The sequence below is a fragment of the Balaenoptera physalus genome (assembly GCF_965194825.1).
Source record: "Balaenoptera physalus genome assembly, chromosome: 1".
Lineage (NCBI taxonomy): Eukaryota > Metazoa > Chordata > Mammalia > Artiodactyla > Balaenopteridae > Balaenoptera > Balaenoptera physalus.
Genome location: NC_138882.1, coordinates 190393209 through 190409929, shown reverse-complemented (window position 1 = coordinate 190409929; position 16721 = coordinate 190393209). Strand labels below are relative to the sequence as shown.

At 49.3% G+C, this 16721-nt stretch overlaps 1 protein-coding gene across 1 annotated transcript; it reads right to left on the bottom strand.

Annotated features, from left to right (window-relative positions):
* Positions 1-1221: 1221 nt before the first annotated feature.
* On the bottom strand, positions 1222-16381 carry ERRFI1 (ERBB receptor feedback inhibitor 1). Its single transcript, XM_082461296.1, has 4 exons — positions 16217-16381; positions 5725-5922; positions 5539-5615; positions 1222-4679 (listed from the first exon to the last, which is right to left on the bottom strand). The coding sequence occupies exons 2-4, from the start codon at positions 5844-5846 to the stop codon at positions 3499-3501; spliced, it is 1380 nt and encodes a 459-aa protein (XP_082317422.1). The 5' UTR covers positions 5847-5922; positions 16217-16381; the 3' UTR covers positions 1222-3498.
* Positions 16382-16721: the final 340 nt, after the last annotated feature.

Here is a 16721-nt window from a genome sequence, read left to right as displayed (position 1 = left end):
GCCCTGGTCTGGGAGGATCCCACATGCCGCGGAGCAACTGGGCCCGTGAGCCACAACTACTGAGCCTGTGCGTCTGGAGCCTGTGCTCCGCAACAAGAGAAGCCACGATAGTGAGAGGCCCGCACACCGCAATGAAGAGTGGCCCCCGCTTGCCGCAACTAGAGAAAGCCCTCGCACAGAAACGAAGACCCAACACAGCCATAAACAAACAAACAAACAAACAAATAAATAAAGGAGTTCCCAAAAAAAAAAAAAAATCAAGGAACAACATGAAGGTGAGAGGGAAGCAAATACGCAATGAATTAAAGATGGTCTTGACCACAGTACAAAGAAAAGGCAGTGGAGGGGGAAAAAGAGGCAACTAATACGAGCTGCAGATGGCGCGGTGTCAGTGCCGTGATGAGAAGCCCCCAGAAGCTGGGGGACAGGCACAGTGGCCCGGGCCACACACTGGCTCTGCCTCCCACCTGAGATCACCACCTGCTATTTCTACCTCCAAGTATCTTCCACGCCAGTGTTTCTCCGTCTCCACCGCCGGACACGCGGATCTCAGTTCCGACAGCCTCTGTCCTGAAGTCTCCCCATTTCCAATCCGTTCTGCATGCAACAGCCACTGGTCTTCTTAAAACACATCCCATCCCATCCATCCCCTGCTTAGACCTTTGAGTGGCATCCGCTACCCTTTCCCGTTGTGCCTCTCGCTGGGTAACTTCCGGCCCCTGGCAGATGCCCAGCTTCCCTCCAGCCTTGCGGTTCCCCCTACTGACCCTCCCAGCTCACTCTGCCTCCTTGGGCTCAGATTCCATCCTTTCAGATCTCATCACCTCAGAGAGGTGGGGGCCGCTTTGTCATTCCGTCACCACCACTGTTCATTCCTTTCCAGCGTTTATCACAAATGGTCACTAGGTACTGCTTCAAATTCCATAAGGGCCTGGGTGTGTTTTCTGAGGCCCTATCTAGCATTTGGTAGTTATTCAACAAATGTCTGCTGAAGGAACTCCTCAAACCCATTTCTTCATCTGTCAATTGCCAGAAATAACGCCCAACTTGTGGGGTGAGGATGAGCGACAGAGAATCATAAAATCAGTTCACAGACCGGGCCCTCACTGTGTACCAGCTACTGGTTTATAGGCAGTTGTCACAGATAATTCCCTATCGTAGCTGTCACCCTCTCCCCCAGTTTTACCAATGAGAAAACTGAGATACAGAGATTTCAAAGAATCTGCCCAACACATCATTAGAAAGAGCCGGAGTTGGACTTTCAGCCCAGATCTTCCATTTTCGAGTCCTCACTCTTTACTCTGGAAGGAACCAAGCACAGGCAGGGGTGCAGTTAAGGTCATGGAGAGCTTTGCCGTCACCCAGGAAGCTGGGAAGTGTCGAGGGCGGGGGCGGGGGACGGCAGGCAGCTGGATTTCAGCCACAGGGAGAGGAAAGGGAGGAGAACAGGCAAAGGGCCCGGCGACACCAGACAGGCACCCTCCCTGACAGTATCCCAGCCTCCTCCCGCCTCCCAAATCTGTGACTCAATGAGAGGCCAGGGCAGGCTGGGCTTCCTTTGGTGGCCTTGCATCAAGCAAGAAGCATAGCCTCCCCAAGGGCCCAGGGCAATCCAGACCTAGTCCTCAAACTCAGAATGCGTCACATCAGGTCCACGTCAGAGCCGGCTCCTTCCTGCTACAGCTCCCTTGATGGGGACGCCCCTCCCCAGAAGGACTCTGTTTCCACAGCAACAAACCAGCATCAATTCAGGCGCACCTTCTTAATTGTTATAGGTAAATACAAACAGCTCGTTTTCACTGTCTGTATACTACTTAAATGTACATTGCTTAAATCGTTTGTCATTTTAGGGAATGGTGGTAAATTTCAAGCCTATGTTAGACTGCTTAAAAATCTTCCCTTGTGCTTAAAAATGGTCATGTTGTCATATTACTCGAGACACAAAATTTTATAAGAGTGTAGGCAAGAAACATTATTAACGGTGTCATAAATAAGTATTATAACTTTATTAAAATGAAAAGACAATATTCAAAATAATGCAACAGAAATGAATAAAATCCTTTGTCCAATACTGTACACATAAATGCAGAAATCAGTGCATTTTTCTAAAGCATGTTTTAACCTTCATTTAGTTCATACTAAAATATAAGCTTTAAATAGCTCAAATAACATCACTCAGCAGTTTAAACTGTAAACAGCTTGTTTAATATGAAGAACATCGCAGTAAGGTACTTCTGTTACTGAGCACCATCTCCTTTGTGCGGCTCTACACAAGATAAATACAGCGAAGCTTGTGAAAATGGGAACGTGAGCTCTGTGTCTCAGCGAATCCGAGCGGAGCAGCGGACTGTGAGAGTTTCCACAGCAGGTGCTGAGGTGACCTCTGCTCTTAAGACATACTGGGCTGTTGGTCAGAAGTGTTTTACTTAAAAAGCAAACAATCCCCAGGAAATACTGAAGAGGAACCAGCAACACAAGGCCAGCTTGTGTTGTATTCGTTTACTTATACAGTCTAAAAAAGGGGAGGGAAAAAACCCAAGACAAAAAAACAAGAAACAAACAAACAAAAAAACCACGACACACATCCCCACACAGATCCTCTCAAGCGCATTGCTGTTTCATTATTGCTTCAACTGACATCCTCAGCACTGGCGAAGAGTTTAGTTTGTTTTCCCCCGAGCGCCCTGTGTTTCGGGGGTTGGGGGGGTGTAGAATACAGCAGGAATGGTAAGGAAAAATGATTGACTAATTCTGTTACCTTCCCATTTTTCAAGATGTGAGACATGGACAGGTGAGAATACAGTACCAAATATGTGGCCATCCCTCCCCTCAACAGACCAGAAAGCAAGACCTAAAGGATTTAGCTCTTGGGATGACTTGAACGAGGCATGTTAAGTCACGGAAAGAACGAATGGCCTGCCCTCCATGGAAAAACTGTTGCAAAAATGAATGAGGCAAAACAGAACAGGCCTCAGAGCCAGAAATCCTCAAACTTAGTAAGCAGAAATAGTTGGTTTTTTGTGTGTGTGTTTTTTTTAATGATTTTGATCTAAACGATACTGTATTCTGTATTCTCTTCCATTTGCTCAGTTTTCAGTCTATCAGGAGCCATCCTCCAGCTTTAGTTTTTATCATTCTAAATATATATTACTCTAAGATAGCAACTACTTGGTTAACTTGCAACTAGGATCTACGATTTTACCACAAGTGTAGGTACGGGTGCGTAACGTGCGCACGTACAGAAATGTCCCCATCCTTCCTTCCCTCATCACATCTTTAAATCACAGACTTGAGCAGACTTTTCTCCGCCGCTAACATGGTCAGGGATGCTCAGCATGGCAGCACCTCACGACCGTCTAAACCCTTCTCTTTAAGACAGACAGTTCGAGTCTCTGACCCTGCGACCTGCGCCGTCTTCCTGTGAACCGCCATCAGGCTGGAGAACGGCAGGAGAACCGCTGGCTGCTGCGGCACCTCTGCTGAGCCAGGACCCAGGGTCTAAGGGGAAACCACGTAGGAGAAATGTCTGCGCTTCGGGTGGCCTGCCAGATCCACTCTTGGTTTCGAGTCCAGCTTTTCCGGGGCCGAAAAGACACCGCCATCGGCAGGGAGGGGCTGGATGGGAGTGCTTGCGTGTGTCTCTTCTGCTTCCCTAAAAAACTTTTCATATTTGTCCAGGTAGGGTGGCCTCTCAGGGAGCAGGTAATAATGCGTTGAGCTCACTTTCTTCCCGTTTTCAATGATGGGCAGGATGCAGGGGACCTTACCGGCGGCCCCCTCGCTGTGCTGTCTCTGCAGGGCTTTGCTGCTCACGTACTTGGGGTCAGGGGCAAAGCTCTGCGTGGGGGGCATGACCCCGTTGAGGTAAGACGGGAGACTTTTGGGGCTCGGGGTGCGGGAGTTACTCCGGGACAAGGGTTCTCTCGGCGGGACTTTGGGGGGCCTGTCCTCGTCGCTGTAGGTGCTGGAAGTGACTTCGGCCGACCACCTTCTGTAGTCCGGCTTGGCCGGCCGGGGAGGGATGGGGACCCGGGGGGGCACCTCGGGCTTGTCGTCGTCGGAGTTGGGAGAAGCCCTGTGCACGTAGCTGGAGATCCTGATGGCCGGCTTGTTAAAGGACCCTGCGGGGCCTGAGTGAGACCTCCTCAGTCTCCGGTGGGCCTGGGACGGAGGGGGGTTGGCACTCGTCCCCCCGGCAGCCTGGTCGTGCGCCTGGCTGAGATCCGCGGCCGAGACGGCCGGGGTGTCGAAATACGCATAGTTGATCTGTCCGCACCCTCGGAAGCTGCGTCTGCCGGGGCCGTCGGGTCTGAAGTCGGAGAGCGCGCAGTCTTCTAGAAGGAAGTCCGTGTCCGAGCTGGTCAGGAACTCGACCTCGCAGTCCGTCTCGTCCAGGGAGAGGTCCTCGGAGATGGGCAGCGGCGGCAGGGGCCTGGAGCCCCGCTCGCAGGGAGCCACGCCAGGGAAGAGGGGCGGGGGCGTCTTGATGGGGGTGAGCGGGGGCGTGGAGGCACAGACCCCGTTCACTGCCAGCTTCTTCAACCCACACGCCACCCGGTCCTCCTGCTGCCCCCAGCCTTCACTCGGGGGGATGATGAGAGGGGGCAGGCGGGACTTGGCGGAGGGGCCGTGCTCTGGAAAGTGGCTCCCATTCATCGCAGCCGACCTGGAAGCGCGCCCTGGAAGGAACCCGAGAGGTTACCCAAGACCGACCGTGCTCGCCCTCAGCTGCCCGCGCTCCTGCCACCTTCTGCCGGGTCGCTCCTGGCCAAACACCCAGCCGCTGGAACGCCGAGCACAGCCAGGCAAGCGCCGCGGGCGTCGGGTCTGCCCGGAGGTGGGGAACGCACCCGATCTGGTTCAGAGAACCAATGATCTCTTCTATCTGCCTTGGACGTGTGCGCGGCACATGCCCACACGCCCCAGACAGGTTCTGTGACGTGTGCAGAATCCACAGAAGGCGAGCAGCGTGTAAGTTACGCGAGTGCCAGCCTGCGCCAACCTGGCCCTTTGGGAGGCGGGCCACACAGCACATGCAGGGCGGCCCTGAGACAGGACGAAGCCTCACCCGGCCCCTCGCGATACCGCGAGCCAGAGACGCGCCTGCGATGGGACAAGCAGCCCTTGGCAAAAATCTAAGGAACGCCAGGTTCACGTTAGAAGGACTAACACACACAGTCTTCTACGTTTTTGTCAACACTTATACCGCTTTGTCACTTTCAAACGAGCATTCGAGGCTCGTCAGGAAGAAGAGAGATCCTGTCCGGGGTTCCTAAAAGTTATTACGTCTCATGGCTGGGATGCCTTTAGAAGCTCACACCTCCACAGGGAGACCCAGCGACTCAGGCTGAGGTGCAAAGGCGGCTAAGAACACGCTTAGCTTCAGAATCTGTCGCCACTAGGGGTCCGGCTCCTGTCGGAAACGGCTCAGGTCGTCCCCTCATTTAGAAAATAATGCTGGAGGCCAAGGTCACGGCAGGGGCTGCCACCACCCTCCTCCCCAAGTGCCAGGGGCGCCTGGGCTTTCAGGACACGTACCTATGGATGTTAGGTGCGCCTGCGCCGTCGAGTTCAGACTGCAGGCCATGGTTATGGGGTCGATGTTCAAAAAGCCGCTGAAAGGAAAGGACGGACACCTTGGTGTCAAACAGGCAGCAGTCGCGTCCCCGCCCTCACTCGGACGTCGCACACTCAGGCTCCAGCGGCCCCACGTCCTGCACTTACTTCTCAAACTCGCCGCGGCCCCCCCAGCAGGCCTTCAGGCTCCCCAGGGCTTGGCCATTGTGCAGAAACCCAGTTTTTAACGGGACTCTGATCTCCTGAGCAGCGACTCCGGCCATGGACATTGTGCCTTATTCTGGGAAGTCTTCAAACTCGTGAAGCCCAAGGAGGGATGTGTGGTCAGCCAGTGGTTTTCATTCCCTAGAGGGGACACAGAGGAGAGAGTAAAGGGAACAATCCCGAAACACGCGGAACTCGCCACAGTGAGAGAAGTTCGGGGGCTGTGGAATAGAAACGTTCCACGACCGACTTCCACTCAGTTCTTCCACTTTTATGTTACCAGCTCTTACTTTTCACGAGGGTACGGAAATGTAGACATGATAAGTCTTTTCTGGGGGGCGGGGGTATGTACTAATCCAGGATGTGAGATGCTTTCAGCCAACAGGATACAGTCTGGGGGATACAGTCTGTCGCCAGCGGAGGCAGAGCTCCTGCGCGCTGAGAGCTGCACAGCACAGCGGCCTCACCCGCCAGAGCACACACGCCGACCTTCCAGTGTGTGGCTGTGTTGAGAGTGGAGCTCATCCCACCCCGACCCCCGAGCTACACAAGTAATTTCAGAAATTACTGTGCTCGAATCTGCAGCACTAATATTCTCTAAGACCCAACGCTTTGATGAAGCAGGAGAGTCTACACTCGGCCCCTGATAACCAACCCCACAAGCCCAGCATTCACTTGGATTCTGTATTTCGGGGTGGGCCCCGGGGAGACAAATTCTCCAGTTATTACTTTTGCGAGAATAAAGAAATCGTTACATATGAAGATACTCGTTTCCACTCTCCTGTGGAAATCAAGTTCTGCAGGATGACCGGCTTCGGCAGAGGGCTGGATGGCGTCCTCCTGCCTTTTAGAGGCAAACTGAAGACTGCATTCTCCACATTCTCCCCTGTGAAGTGCCTAGTAATTTATGTCTGTCCTGCCTAGCTGCGAGGCATGGATCACAGCTTTCTTAGCCTAGCAGTTCCTCACCTTCAGACCCCTCCGCCCCCTTGTCAGATGTGTCTGGCGTCCCCAGTCCCCATTTTCCGTATTCATTACCGAGGTGCATCGGTTATTAGCATCCAGGTCTGCCCTGTCTTCAGACATGCATGTTTGCTTAGAATAAGGTGAGGATGTCACTTGTCAAGTCTCCGTGTTACACTGACCCCCTGTGCGATGTGTACATACACTTTCTAACGCTTTCTCATTCTCTTGGCAAGTATTTTCGCACAAACCGAGAGCTGGGCGCCGTGCTGAGGGCTGTGGGTGACACAAGACGAGTGAGATGGGTGCTGTGCTGGGGGAGGGGCACGCAGGTCAGAGTTTTGTTTCAGGGTCAAATCCGTCACCCCCTACAAGACTGTGAGCTCAGGAAAGAGGCTGCGCCCCAATCATTAATTATCACCACCTGAACAGGTGTTAGCAGGTGCTCAGTAAGTGAACGTCTGTTGAATAGATGTTTGTACAACGCCATCTAACTATTAGTATTGTCAGCATCAAGTGAATGTATACAATATGTAAGGCAGAGGGTTTATTTTTTGTTTTTTTTTAAGCTAAGGGTCTAAAAAAACACTCTGCAAATGTTTATGATTCATTTTTTTTCACGTAAAAAGGAATGCAGACAGCAATGTTTCAGTGACAAAGGAGGACGGGGCCCGATCAGCCCTTCTCAGCTTTTTACTCTCCCAAAGTCAGCTGTTTTCATATACTAGGCAGAGATTTCAACAGGTTTAAAATATTATTTCCAATAGTCAAGCATTATCTTTCTTTCATCGGTCTCTAAAGATATGTGATTAAGAAGAGGGGGAAAAAAAAACCCCATCATTTCAGAAATCTAAGTTATTGGGAGGTCTTTTTTTGTTGTTTCTGAGGGTTGGTTTTTAAGATCAGGAACAAAGCAAATGTGTTTTTACTTCCCCTGAATGCAGTTAAGCTCTAAGAAAAATTTAAGATACAATCTTTAGCAAAAAATTGCTAGACACGCCCTCTCTGTCCCTGCCCGGTGGTCTAGGGTGCTGTTTCTGAGCAATCTGCGAGCCCCGGCAGGACGGCCCCGGCAGGACGGCAGGGACAGTATCTGTGGCGATAGAAAAATGAAAGGCCAGATAGGAAGAAGAATATGGTATCTGACTGGTTTGAAAGCACACGTTTGAAGATCGCCCATCCAGATTACAGGAAAGTGCTGCAGGGGATGGTGGAGGCCCAGCCCTCACCTGTCTGCAGGCCAGCAAGAACTACCAGTAATTACTGTGGGTCGGCCTCCGAATGCCATCTAAATCTTCGCTTTCAACAGGGTGATTGTGTAACCATCGCCTCTGCTGAAATGGCCCCGGAATTCTGGACTTCCATTTCAGTGGTCCCTTAACATTATGTACACGTTCTAGAAAAAGTTATTTTTCGGTCATTGTTTCCATCACCTCCTTGTTAAGCTTTCTTAAGAAAAAAAATTTTTTTTTCTTTTTTTTTTAGTATAAAAAGAATTGTGTTCACTGAGGCAGCTCGCTTGTGACCACAATAGTGTCTTTGTGCATTCATCGAAGGTGACCTGCCTCTACATTTCAATGGGGAATTGTGAATGGGCCATGTTATGAAACTGTCCAAACTTCCCACTGGCTCGCACGGGGAGCTCCCAGGGCAGTGTCACTGTGTGCTCTCTTCTTCTGGAAAATAACTCCCAACTGTAGACTCAAAAAGGGGAACCTGCAGGGGGTCTGGAAGCAAATTTTTAAAGTGTGTTCCTCAGGTTGTAAACTCAACCACCTGGAATTATTTTATGCCTCTCTCAAAACTCTGGAAGTATTCAATATGTATACTCCTCTGTAAAAAAAAAAAAAAAAAAAAAGAAAAAAAAGTCAATCAATTTGGTCAACCTCGAGTCAAAAAGAAACACGGCGCTCAAGTGAAATTTAACTGACGCTGCCGTGTTTCGAAGTTTGTTCCCTTATAACTGTAAAACTAGCTCTACCTTACGCTTCATTAGGAAAACGGCTGCAAAAAGATACCTGCGTGGGAAAACCAGGATCTATAAGTCCAAGATGGCATTGTGTGATGAAATGCAAAAATACGAAAGCTAATGTGAATCCACTCAGCCTGGTATAGGCCAGCGTCTCGATAACCTTGGGCATAGTAACTTTTCTAAAATACATGAACTAATTTTTAGCCTTTGTGTCAAAAATGCTGTTAAATACCCATCCCAGGTGTGAACTACTTTTTCCTGTTAACATCACTTTTTTTTTTTTAATTCAAGTAAAACAAAACAAAGCCCCTAAAACCATCTGTTTTTTGAGGCTGTCCCTTTATTTTCTCTCCTTACAACCCGGCCCTGCCTGGAGTTCTGACCCCCCTCTAGGGCTTCAACTCTGCGTTGACAGCTTCCCGAATCCCGAGTCCAGCCCAGGCGCAAGCCTCCACTTTGCATTTCCTATTGTCTGGTGATCACCTTTCCAGTCTGATGGTCCCCTGGCATCTCCAACTTTACTAACCAAAAGCCTCCTGTCACCCACTGCACATCCCCTCCCCCTTCCCAAACCAGTTCACAGTCTAAGCAGATCACAGGTCTCCAAAAGGCACCATTTTTAACCTGAGTTACAGCAGATGTACATTCAATCGCCAAGGTCCACAGCTTATTTCTACGCCGTTTCTCAAATCTATCTTCCTTCCGTCCCGATCTGCCTCGGGTCTGATAGCCCCCCACCCACCCTGCACACCAGATCGCCGTCCCTCATCTCCCACTACTCTGACATCGTCTAAGTCTTCAAAGGCTTCTCAGTGAAAGCTGCTCGGTCTGGCACTGAAGGCCTTCACAACGAGGCCCCCATCTACCTTTCTCCAGCTCTTGCCTCTCCTTTCCCCAGTCGCTGTTAGGAATCAATTTAGGCTTCAGGGCCACCCTCTCCAGGAACCCGCTCCCTTGGGAGAAGCCAGAGGAGGATCTCCAGGGCTCGGGTTATTCTGTGCCCCTGGTCCCCTTCTATCAGCCTAACTTTCTGGGACAGCACTCCCACCGCCCCAGCAGATCCTGACCTCATTCATTTCTGACACATACTTAATAAGTGGATTTTGAGAAAATATTCATCTCATTTTTTAAAAAGTAATTACATGAAAGAGTCATGTAATTTATAATACAAACCAGTGAAAAAGGGGAAAAACACAGGTTTGTAAGGGATAAACTTCACATTTGCTGACACTGCCCAATTATAACAGAACAAGTCTAGGGCAGGTAGCCAGCAAGGAATTTTCACTAAATTCATTTCCAAAATCCAAAGGGGACAGTTTGAGACTGGGTAAAAAAATTAGAACCTTAAATGGTTAACAATGTAACTTTCCCAACTGGCATGTGGTACTAAGTGTCTACTTAAAGCAATCAGGGGATGCTTTCTAGAAACACTGAATTTCACCTTCTCCTCTCTTCTGGATTGTAACGCACCTCCCGTGTTTTTATTGCTAAATTTAAGGTCATTTTCCTTAAAAAAAAAAAAAAAAAGGGTTACACCCAAAAGCACATTGCACATTCTTTATCCAATAGGTGAAATCACATGCCTTTTGCTTGAGGATAGCCTCTGAGACTGTTCTTTAAAAACCAGGCTACCTTCAGACAATAACCTAGATAGGCTTACCTGGCCACAGATCTCATTAATAAATCTCAGAGGCAATCCACGAGAGGGGGAGGGGCACATTTTTGTCACACAACTCATCCAGTTCTGCCCAGTGCTTCCTTATTTAAAAGCATGACGTAATTTCCTTCTTTCAATCTGGTTTAAGAACCTGATTTCTGTTTATTCAGGGTGATAAATGGTCTTCTCAGCTGCATTTAACAATTACCTACCTACCTATTTCCATACCCAGGGAGATAGAAGGTAACTATATTCACAGCCAAAATCTGTGACAAGAAACTGACTTAAGACCATGACAAATACCATGATTTTAGACCCTCCCCAAATAAACCAACTCATCTTTCATTTTGAAGATGCCTAAAATAATCACCTTTGGGAAAATGAAAAAGAAAAGAAAACAAAACCAAACCTCACTATTTTTACTGTGATTAGTGTCTAAAGCACTGGTGGCCAAGCGATCTGCACTGAACGTTCAGTTTAGCTCTTTTACAGGATTTTAATTTCCATTAATAAAAAGAGAAAACTTACTTATTTGACATTCCCCTAACACATTCAGTGTTTATGATCGCTATAGTGTTGTGTGGCCTGAGCTGATTCACTAAAAGCAGAAGATTCTTCAAAAATCACAGGCCCTAATTCAGGGTTTTTCTCGGATTTCACTTTAATAGGCACGATCTGGGGGAAGGGAGAAGGGGCAGCAAGGTAGGAGTGCCCTTCTCCGTGCCCTGCTACTGCGGAAGCATCAACAGCCTCTGTGTTAAACGCCCAGATGATTTAAAAGTGTGTTATATGAAGTTAGTAACACGTAACTAAACTCAGTGGTTTCAGTGAAGATGTGCGTGTGGCCCAGTGCGGTGGGGATGGACGTTTTGTCCTCCCGCAGCCCTGCACCTGGCCCATAATGGCCCACTTATAGGTGGTAAAAACCAAGGCAACCAGGAAAATGTTTTATCTTCACACTGTCGCAGTCAAAGCTAGGTGACCTAAGTTCTGAAATAATTCAGAATATTCTCCAGCTAAGTCTTTTAAGAAATGGCAAGCCAACAGAAAACGTATTCCTTCAACTACCATGGTCACCGACAGCCTCTGGATTCCCTCAGTCTCCTACGCGGCTTTGGTGACAGAGCAGAAACGCCCCACAGCAGGAATGGATTCTTTTGTCCTTTGTGCTTTTCCTACAGAGCACTATAGCACCAGCAGAACACAAAGACACACCGGAGGGAAAAATATTATTCCTTTTAGACATACACACGGTAGATTTCTAATCGTAAAAGATACACGATTTCTATTCAAATTTTAATGGCAGTGAGCACAACAGTCTAATGATAGGAAGCGAGTCTTTAAAACTTCAAATTTAATTAATGAGCGTTTAAGTCACCCAGTGGGTAATTCGAGATTGTTACAGTGAACAGAAACCCAGTAAGGATAATAACTAGTTCACTGGACACTTATCTGACAGGCTTTGTTCCAAGTGCTTTCTGTGTATTAACTAATTTAATCCTCTCCACAACCCTGGGAGGTGGGTGCCTATTACCACCCTCCTTTACAGCCGAGGAGCCGGAAGCGCAGAGCTCAGGAACTTGGGGCCCAGACTTGAGCCAGGCTCTTCCCACACACCACACGGCTCTCCAGGCTCTTAATTAAACCGGGGGAAGATCTGACCCACTACGATGCTCAAGGTTTCAGGGTGGCTCAGACAGACTGTCCTGGGGCTTCGCTGCCTGGTAATGGTTTTTTCTTGGGCAACCTTCAGCCTATGAAAGTTCCTATTTTACTTCAACTCCCTCAAATTCTCCTGTACAAGTTATTACTTGCAGGTCTGTCCTATGTATCCTCTGGAAAGGGTGGGTTAAGGTTATCAGTCTGATATTCTGTGACCACTTCAAACAGTTCTTTGAAACCGTCAACCTTCAGTGACACGTGGACGCCCCGCCAACCGTTACAAGATGGTATTTGATATACGCGGGTCTGTCTCCGCCCGTAAAAAGGGGTCCCTGGGCTTCCCTGGTGGCGCAGTGGTTGAGAATCTGCCTGCCAATGCAGGGGACACGGGCTCGAGCCCTGGTCTGGGAAGATCCCACATGCCACGGAGCAACTGGGCCCGTGAGCCACAACTACTGAGCCTGCGCGTCTGGAGCCTGTGCTCCGCAACAAGAGAGGCCGCGATGGTGAGAGGCCCGCGCACCGCGATGAAGAGTGGCCCCCACTTGCCGCAACTAGAGAAAGCCCTCACACAGAAACGAAGACTCAACACAGTCATAAATAAATAAATAAATAAATAAAGAACGTGAATTTCTTTAAAAAAAAAAAAAAAAAAGGGGTCCCTACATATACCCAAGGGGCCTCCTTTTAATCCACTCCCAGCATGGATCCCTGTGGGGCGGGATAATCAGGCTCTATTGTAAAATCCAGAATTTAATGATAGAATGTCTTGTATTTGGAAAGCGGTCCACAGATGACAAAACACTTTCTAACGTGTTATCTCACTTGATCCCCAAGGCATCCCTGTAAGAGGAGGCAGGGATTACAGTCGCCATTTTGCAGAGAAGGAAATGAAGTGAGGTTAAACATCTTCCTGTTGGCAAAGGGCCATCGCGGCTCTTCTGCCCTGTAATCTAGCATTTTCCCCACTACACTTTCACCACCTCTCCTTTCTAGAGCGTCTTCATTTCAGGCGACAGCCACGTTTCTCCTCCTGACATTCTTGGTTACAGATGGAGAAACTGACACAAAGGACAGGACCCAAGCGCTGGTCAGCTGAGCAGAGAAGACAACTCAGCTCATGTATTTGGCTCACTGGTTTTTAGAGGGCAGGGCTTCATTATTTTCACAAATAAGTTATCGGATGCTTATTCTGGACTAGATACGACGCTAGGTGGTGCTGCCTAAGGTTCAGTCTAGCGAGGAGAGAGGTAAGAGGTAAGCACACAATTTCAGATTGTGGTCACTTCCAAGGGAATGAGCGGGGAGCAGGAGAGGGCAAGGAGGCAGAAGAACCTATTCACACAGGTGGCTAGGGAAGGCTTCTCTCAGGTGACTTTTAAAATTTGAATCTAAAGGATGAAAAAAAAAAGGCAGCCATGAGAAGAGTCAGGAGAAGAGCATTCCGCGCAGAGAGGAACAGTATTTTCAAATCCCAATCTGTAACTCATCGAGTTTCATATTCTGGGGGTCTTTAACAAGAGCTTTTGGACAATGTCTTCTCATCCTGACCTTCCTACTGTTTCCTCTGTTAAACTGTAATCTTTTGTTGAATCACGGCACTTTGGAGTTGAAAATGGCTACGTCATGTAGCCAGAGCCCCATATTTTAAAAATACATCCAACGGCCTTTTGGTAATACTGCCCAATTTTATGGTATAAGGAATTGGATTCAAGTATCAACGAGGACCCCAAACCGCAGAATCGTGTTTTCTTTTCTGAAATCTGAACCCCACGTTGACTTCCCCCACCTTAAAACGAACTTCTGTATTTACGCTAGTAACGTACGTTCAGAACCCCAAAGCTCACCAGTTTTACCTATCTTTACAAAGCATGTTTATACTGTGCGAATAATGCCAGAATGCCACAACTGGATTTCGTTTATCTAGTGAGTTATCCCGATCAGCTCTTATAACGCATTGCCAAACACGAGCACCAAAGGATGCTACAGAAATCCTGATGATGAGGTACCCACACAAATGCATTTAGCTTAAGAGCAGACTCTCTCTGTGGCGGGAGTCTGTGACATTCCAATTCCTGGAATTACCCCTGGCACCACCTTTCCCCTCCTCTGGTCACCTTTTGAAAGCAACCTCATGGTATGTAGACATTCAGGTCAGTTTCAAGCATGTTAGATTGCACCTGTAATTTAGGTGACTTGATTTTTTTTCTTTTTAATTTATTTTGGCTGTGCCGGCTCTTAGCTGCGGCACGTGGGATCTTTAGTTGCAGCATGCGGGCTTCTTAGTTGTGGCATGCATGCGGGATCTAGTTCCCTGACCAGGGATCGAACCCGGGTCCCCTGCATTGGGAGTGTGGAGTCTTATCCACTGGACCACCAGGGAAGTCCCAGGTGACTTGCTTTTAAAAGCTACCATTACTATTAGCAGAAAGGAAGTATTATCTGGCTCATCCTCTGAGGAGCAGCAGTTATTTTCACACAAAAACACAAGTCTACAGTATAATTAAATCTCACAGAAAGAGCAACTAGAATCGACTGTGAACCGAAAGTAGGAAACCCAGTGCATCACGACAGTGGTTTTCCCTATCTGCCAAAAATATGAATAACTCAGACATTTCATAACGGCCATTAAAAAAAAAAAAACAACAGATTTGCTTTCCGAACTTTATCAGTGACTGGTCCTATCCTGCTGAGCTTTAAAATGTAAAATATGCTTTCCTGCAATTATTTATCAGTCATCAACTATGTGCAAAGCTGCATAAGACAGAAGTTGTGCAAGGCAGCGTTCCTGCCCTTAAGGAGTTTACACTCTAATATCTGTTGGGTTATAAATTATTACTCCCAGACCTCTCCCACCTACCAGTAAGTGTCCACAAGAACACACAGCTGAAAAAGAAACTTCTGTATGAAGTGAAGGCAATGACAAACAGTGTCTGAACTCCAAGCTAAAACCAATATGTATTTCTCTTCAAATTTGCTAATATCTGGAAAAGAGCTTGATTGATGACATACTGGTAATCAATCATAGTCGGCCTGTTAACAAGCAACCGACTTCTTTTATTTTGGTCTTAGCGAAATTTGGTCATTTTCTGAAATGGGTACCAAAATGCCTTTGTTTAACGAAAACTTCACTTACAACTATATAGTTCCAGTAAGGATTTTAAAAAAAAGAAAAAGAAAAAGAAAGAAATGCAGTTAAAAAAAGAAGGCAAAACCAGATATGGTGAACTTATTTAGATGCTTCAGTCTCCTGAACAAAAGTATCCCCACTGCATTCTTAACAGATTTATAAAAGCCTGAAACTTCGTAGAACACTTGTTCTCCAGAAGGGGGGGAAAAAGGCATTTTAACCTCACCTTTCTTCACCCCCGACAGTTGCCTAGAAACCAGTCCTGCCCTACCTGTGTTGCAGGTGCACCTAAAGTCACCAACACATCTCTTTTAAAGCTACAGTCTCTATTCTGATTGCACTTACGTTTATGACTAACACTCTACTCATATTTTTTTATCAGGTAAGAGACTGGTTTCTTTCGAGCAATGACGAAATCTTAATAAAGACTTCGCAAGCACCAATCCAGTATCAATCCTGATAAAGGAGTCATCTAATTTGTATAAGACTATGATATACATATAAACACACACGTACACACACAACAAATGAATGTCCAATAAGTGTTCCCGTTTCGAACACAGAATTCTACAGTTCTTTCCCGTTTGAGGCAGCATTTAGGACCTTCACAGCAAAGAATCACGTTCCTGGGAGGAGGAGGAGCAGGGGGAGGAGGAGGGCGCGGGGCTGCTCGGATGAATTAAGAACACCGACTGGGGATGACCGTCGTCGCCGAGACTAGGCAGAAGAACCGCGGGTCAGCACCGGCGCCGATTCCAGCCCCCCGCAGCTCCCAGGACATGGCTTGCGGGCGCGCGGTGTGGACCAGACTAGCGCAGCCCCCGGCGGGAGGAGGAAAGAGCCCGAGGCCGCCGCCAGCCCGCGGACGCAGGACCCCGGCTCGCCGCTCCCGGAGCCGCGTCCCTGGCGCCCCGGGCCGGCCCCTCCCTCCGTCCCGGGAGACTCCGCGCCGGGCGACCCTCTCCGCGCCCCGGGGACCCGCCCCGCGTCTGCAGCCACCCGGAGCCCTGAGGGGCGCGGCGCCGCCCCCCCCACCCCGCAGGCCCCTTACCCCAGCGAAGCCGCGGCTGCCCCACGGCGCCCTCCCGCGCATGTCCGTCCCGGCTGTCTCAGCGCCGCGGGCTCAGGGGCCCGGACACCGCGCAGGCGCCTCGCCGCTCGCCGGCCACCCGCTCCCACTAGCGTTCCCCACTTGCACTCGGCCGCCGTCGCCGCCTCACTATATAGTAAGTGGGCGGGGCCGTGACGTCGCCGCTCACCGCCCCACCTCCCCCGCGCAGCCAATCCCGGGCGCGAGCCGCTTAAAGGGGCGATATCGCGGCGGAGGCGCTCGCGTGGGATCCGGAGGCGCTCGCATGGGATCCGGAGGCGCTCGCGTGGGGTCCGCCGTCGTCGCGCGGCTCCGCGGGGAAGCAGTCTTTGTCTCCCGCGGGCCGTGTTTCTGGGCCGCCGCGGTCTGGGCTCCTCCCCTCTGCCGGATCCTGGTAGCCGCTGCCCAGCTCCGAGAACCCCCTCCCGGGAATCTTCCTCTGAAGTGTGCGGGCCGCCCGGCCTCG

What these genes read in the sequence shown, in the direction of transcription:
- ERRFI1 (XM_082461296.1), bottom strand. Translation starts at nt 5,846, where the DNA reads ATGTCCATGGCCGGAGTCGCTGCTCAGGAGATCAGAGTCCCGTTAAAA. An exon ending in GGCCGCGGCGAGTTTGAGAA is followed by an intron (nt 5,616 to 5,724) that starts GTAAGTGCAGGA and finishes CTTTCCTTTCAG; the next exon opens with CGGCTTTTTGAACATCGACC. An exon ending in GGCGCACCTAACATCCATAG is followed by an intron (nt 4,680 to 5,538) that starts GTACGTGTCCTG and finishes GGTTCCTTCCAG; the next exon opens with GGCGCGCTTCCAGGTCGGCT.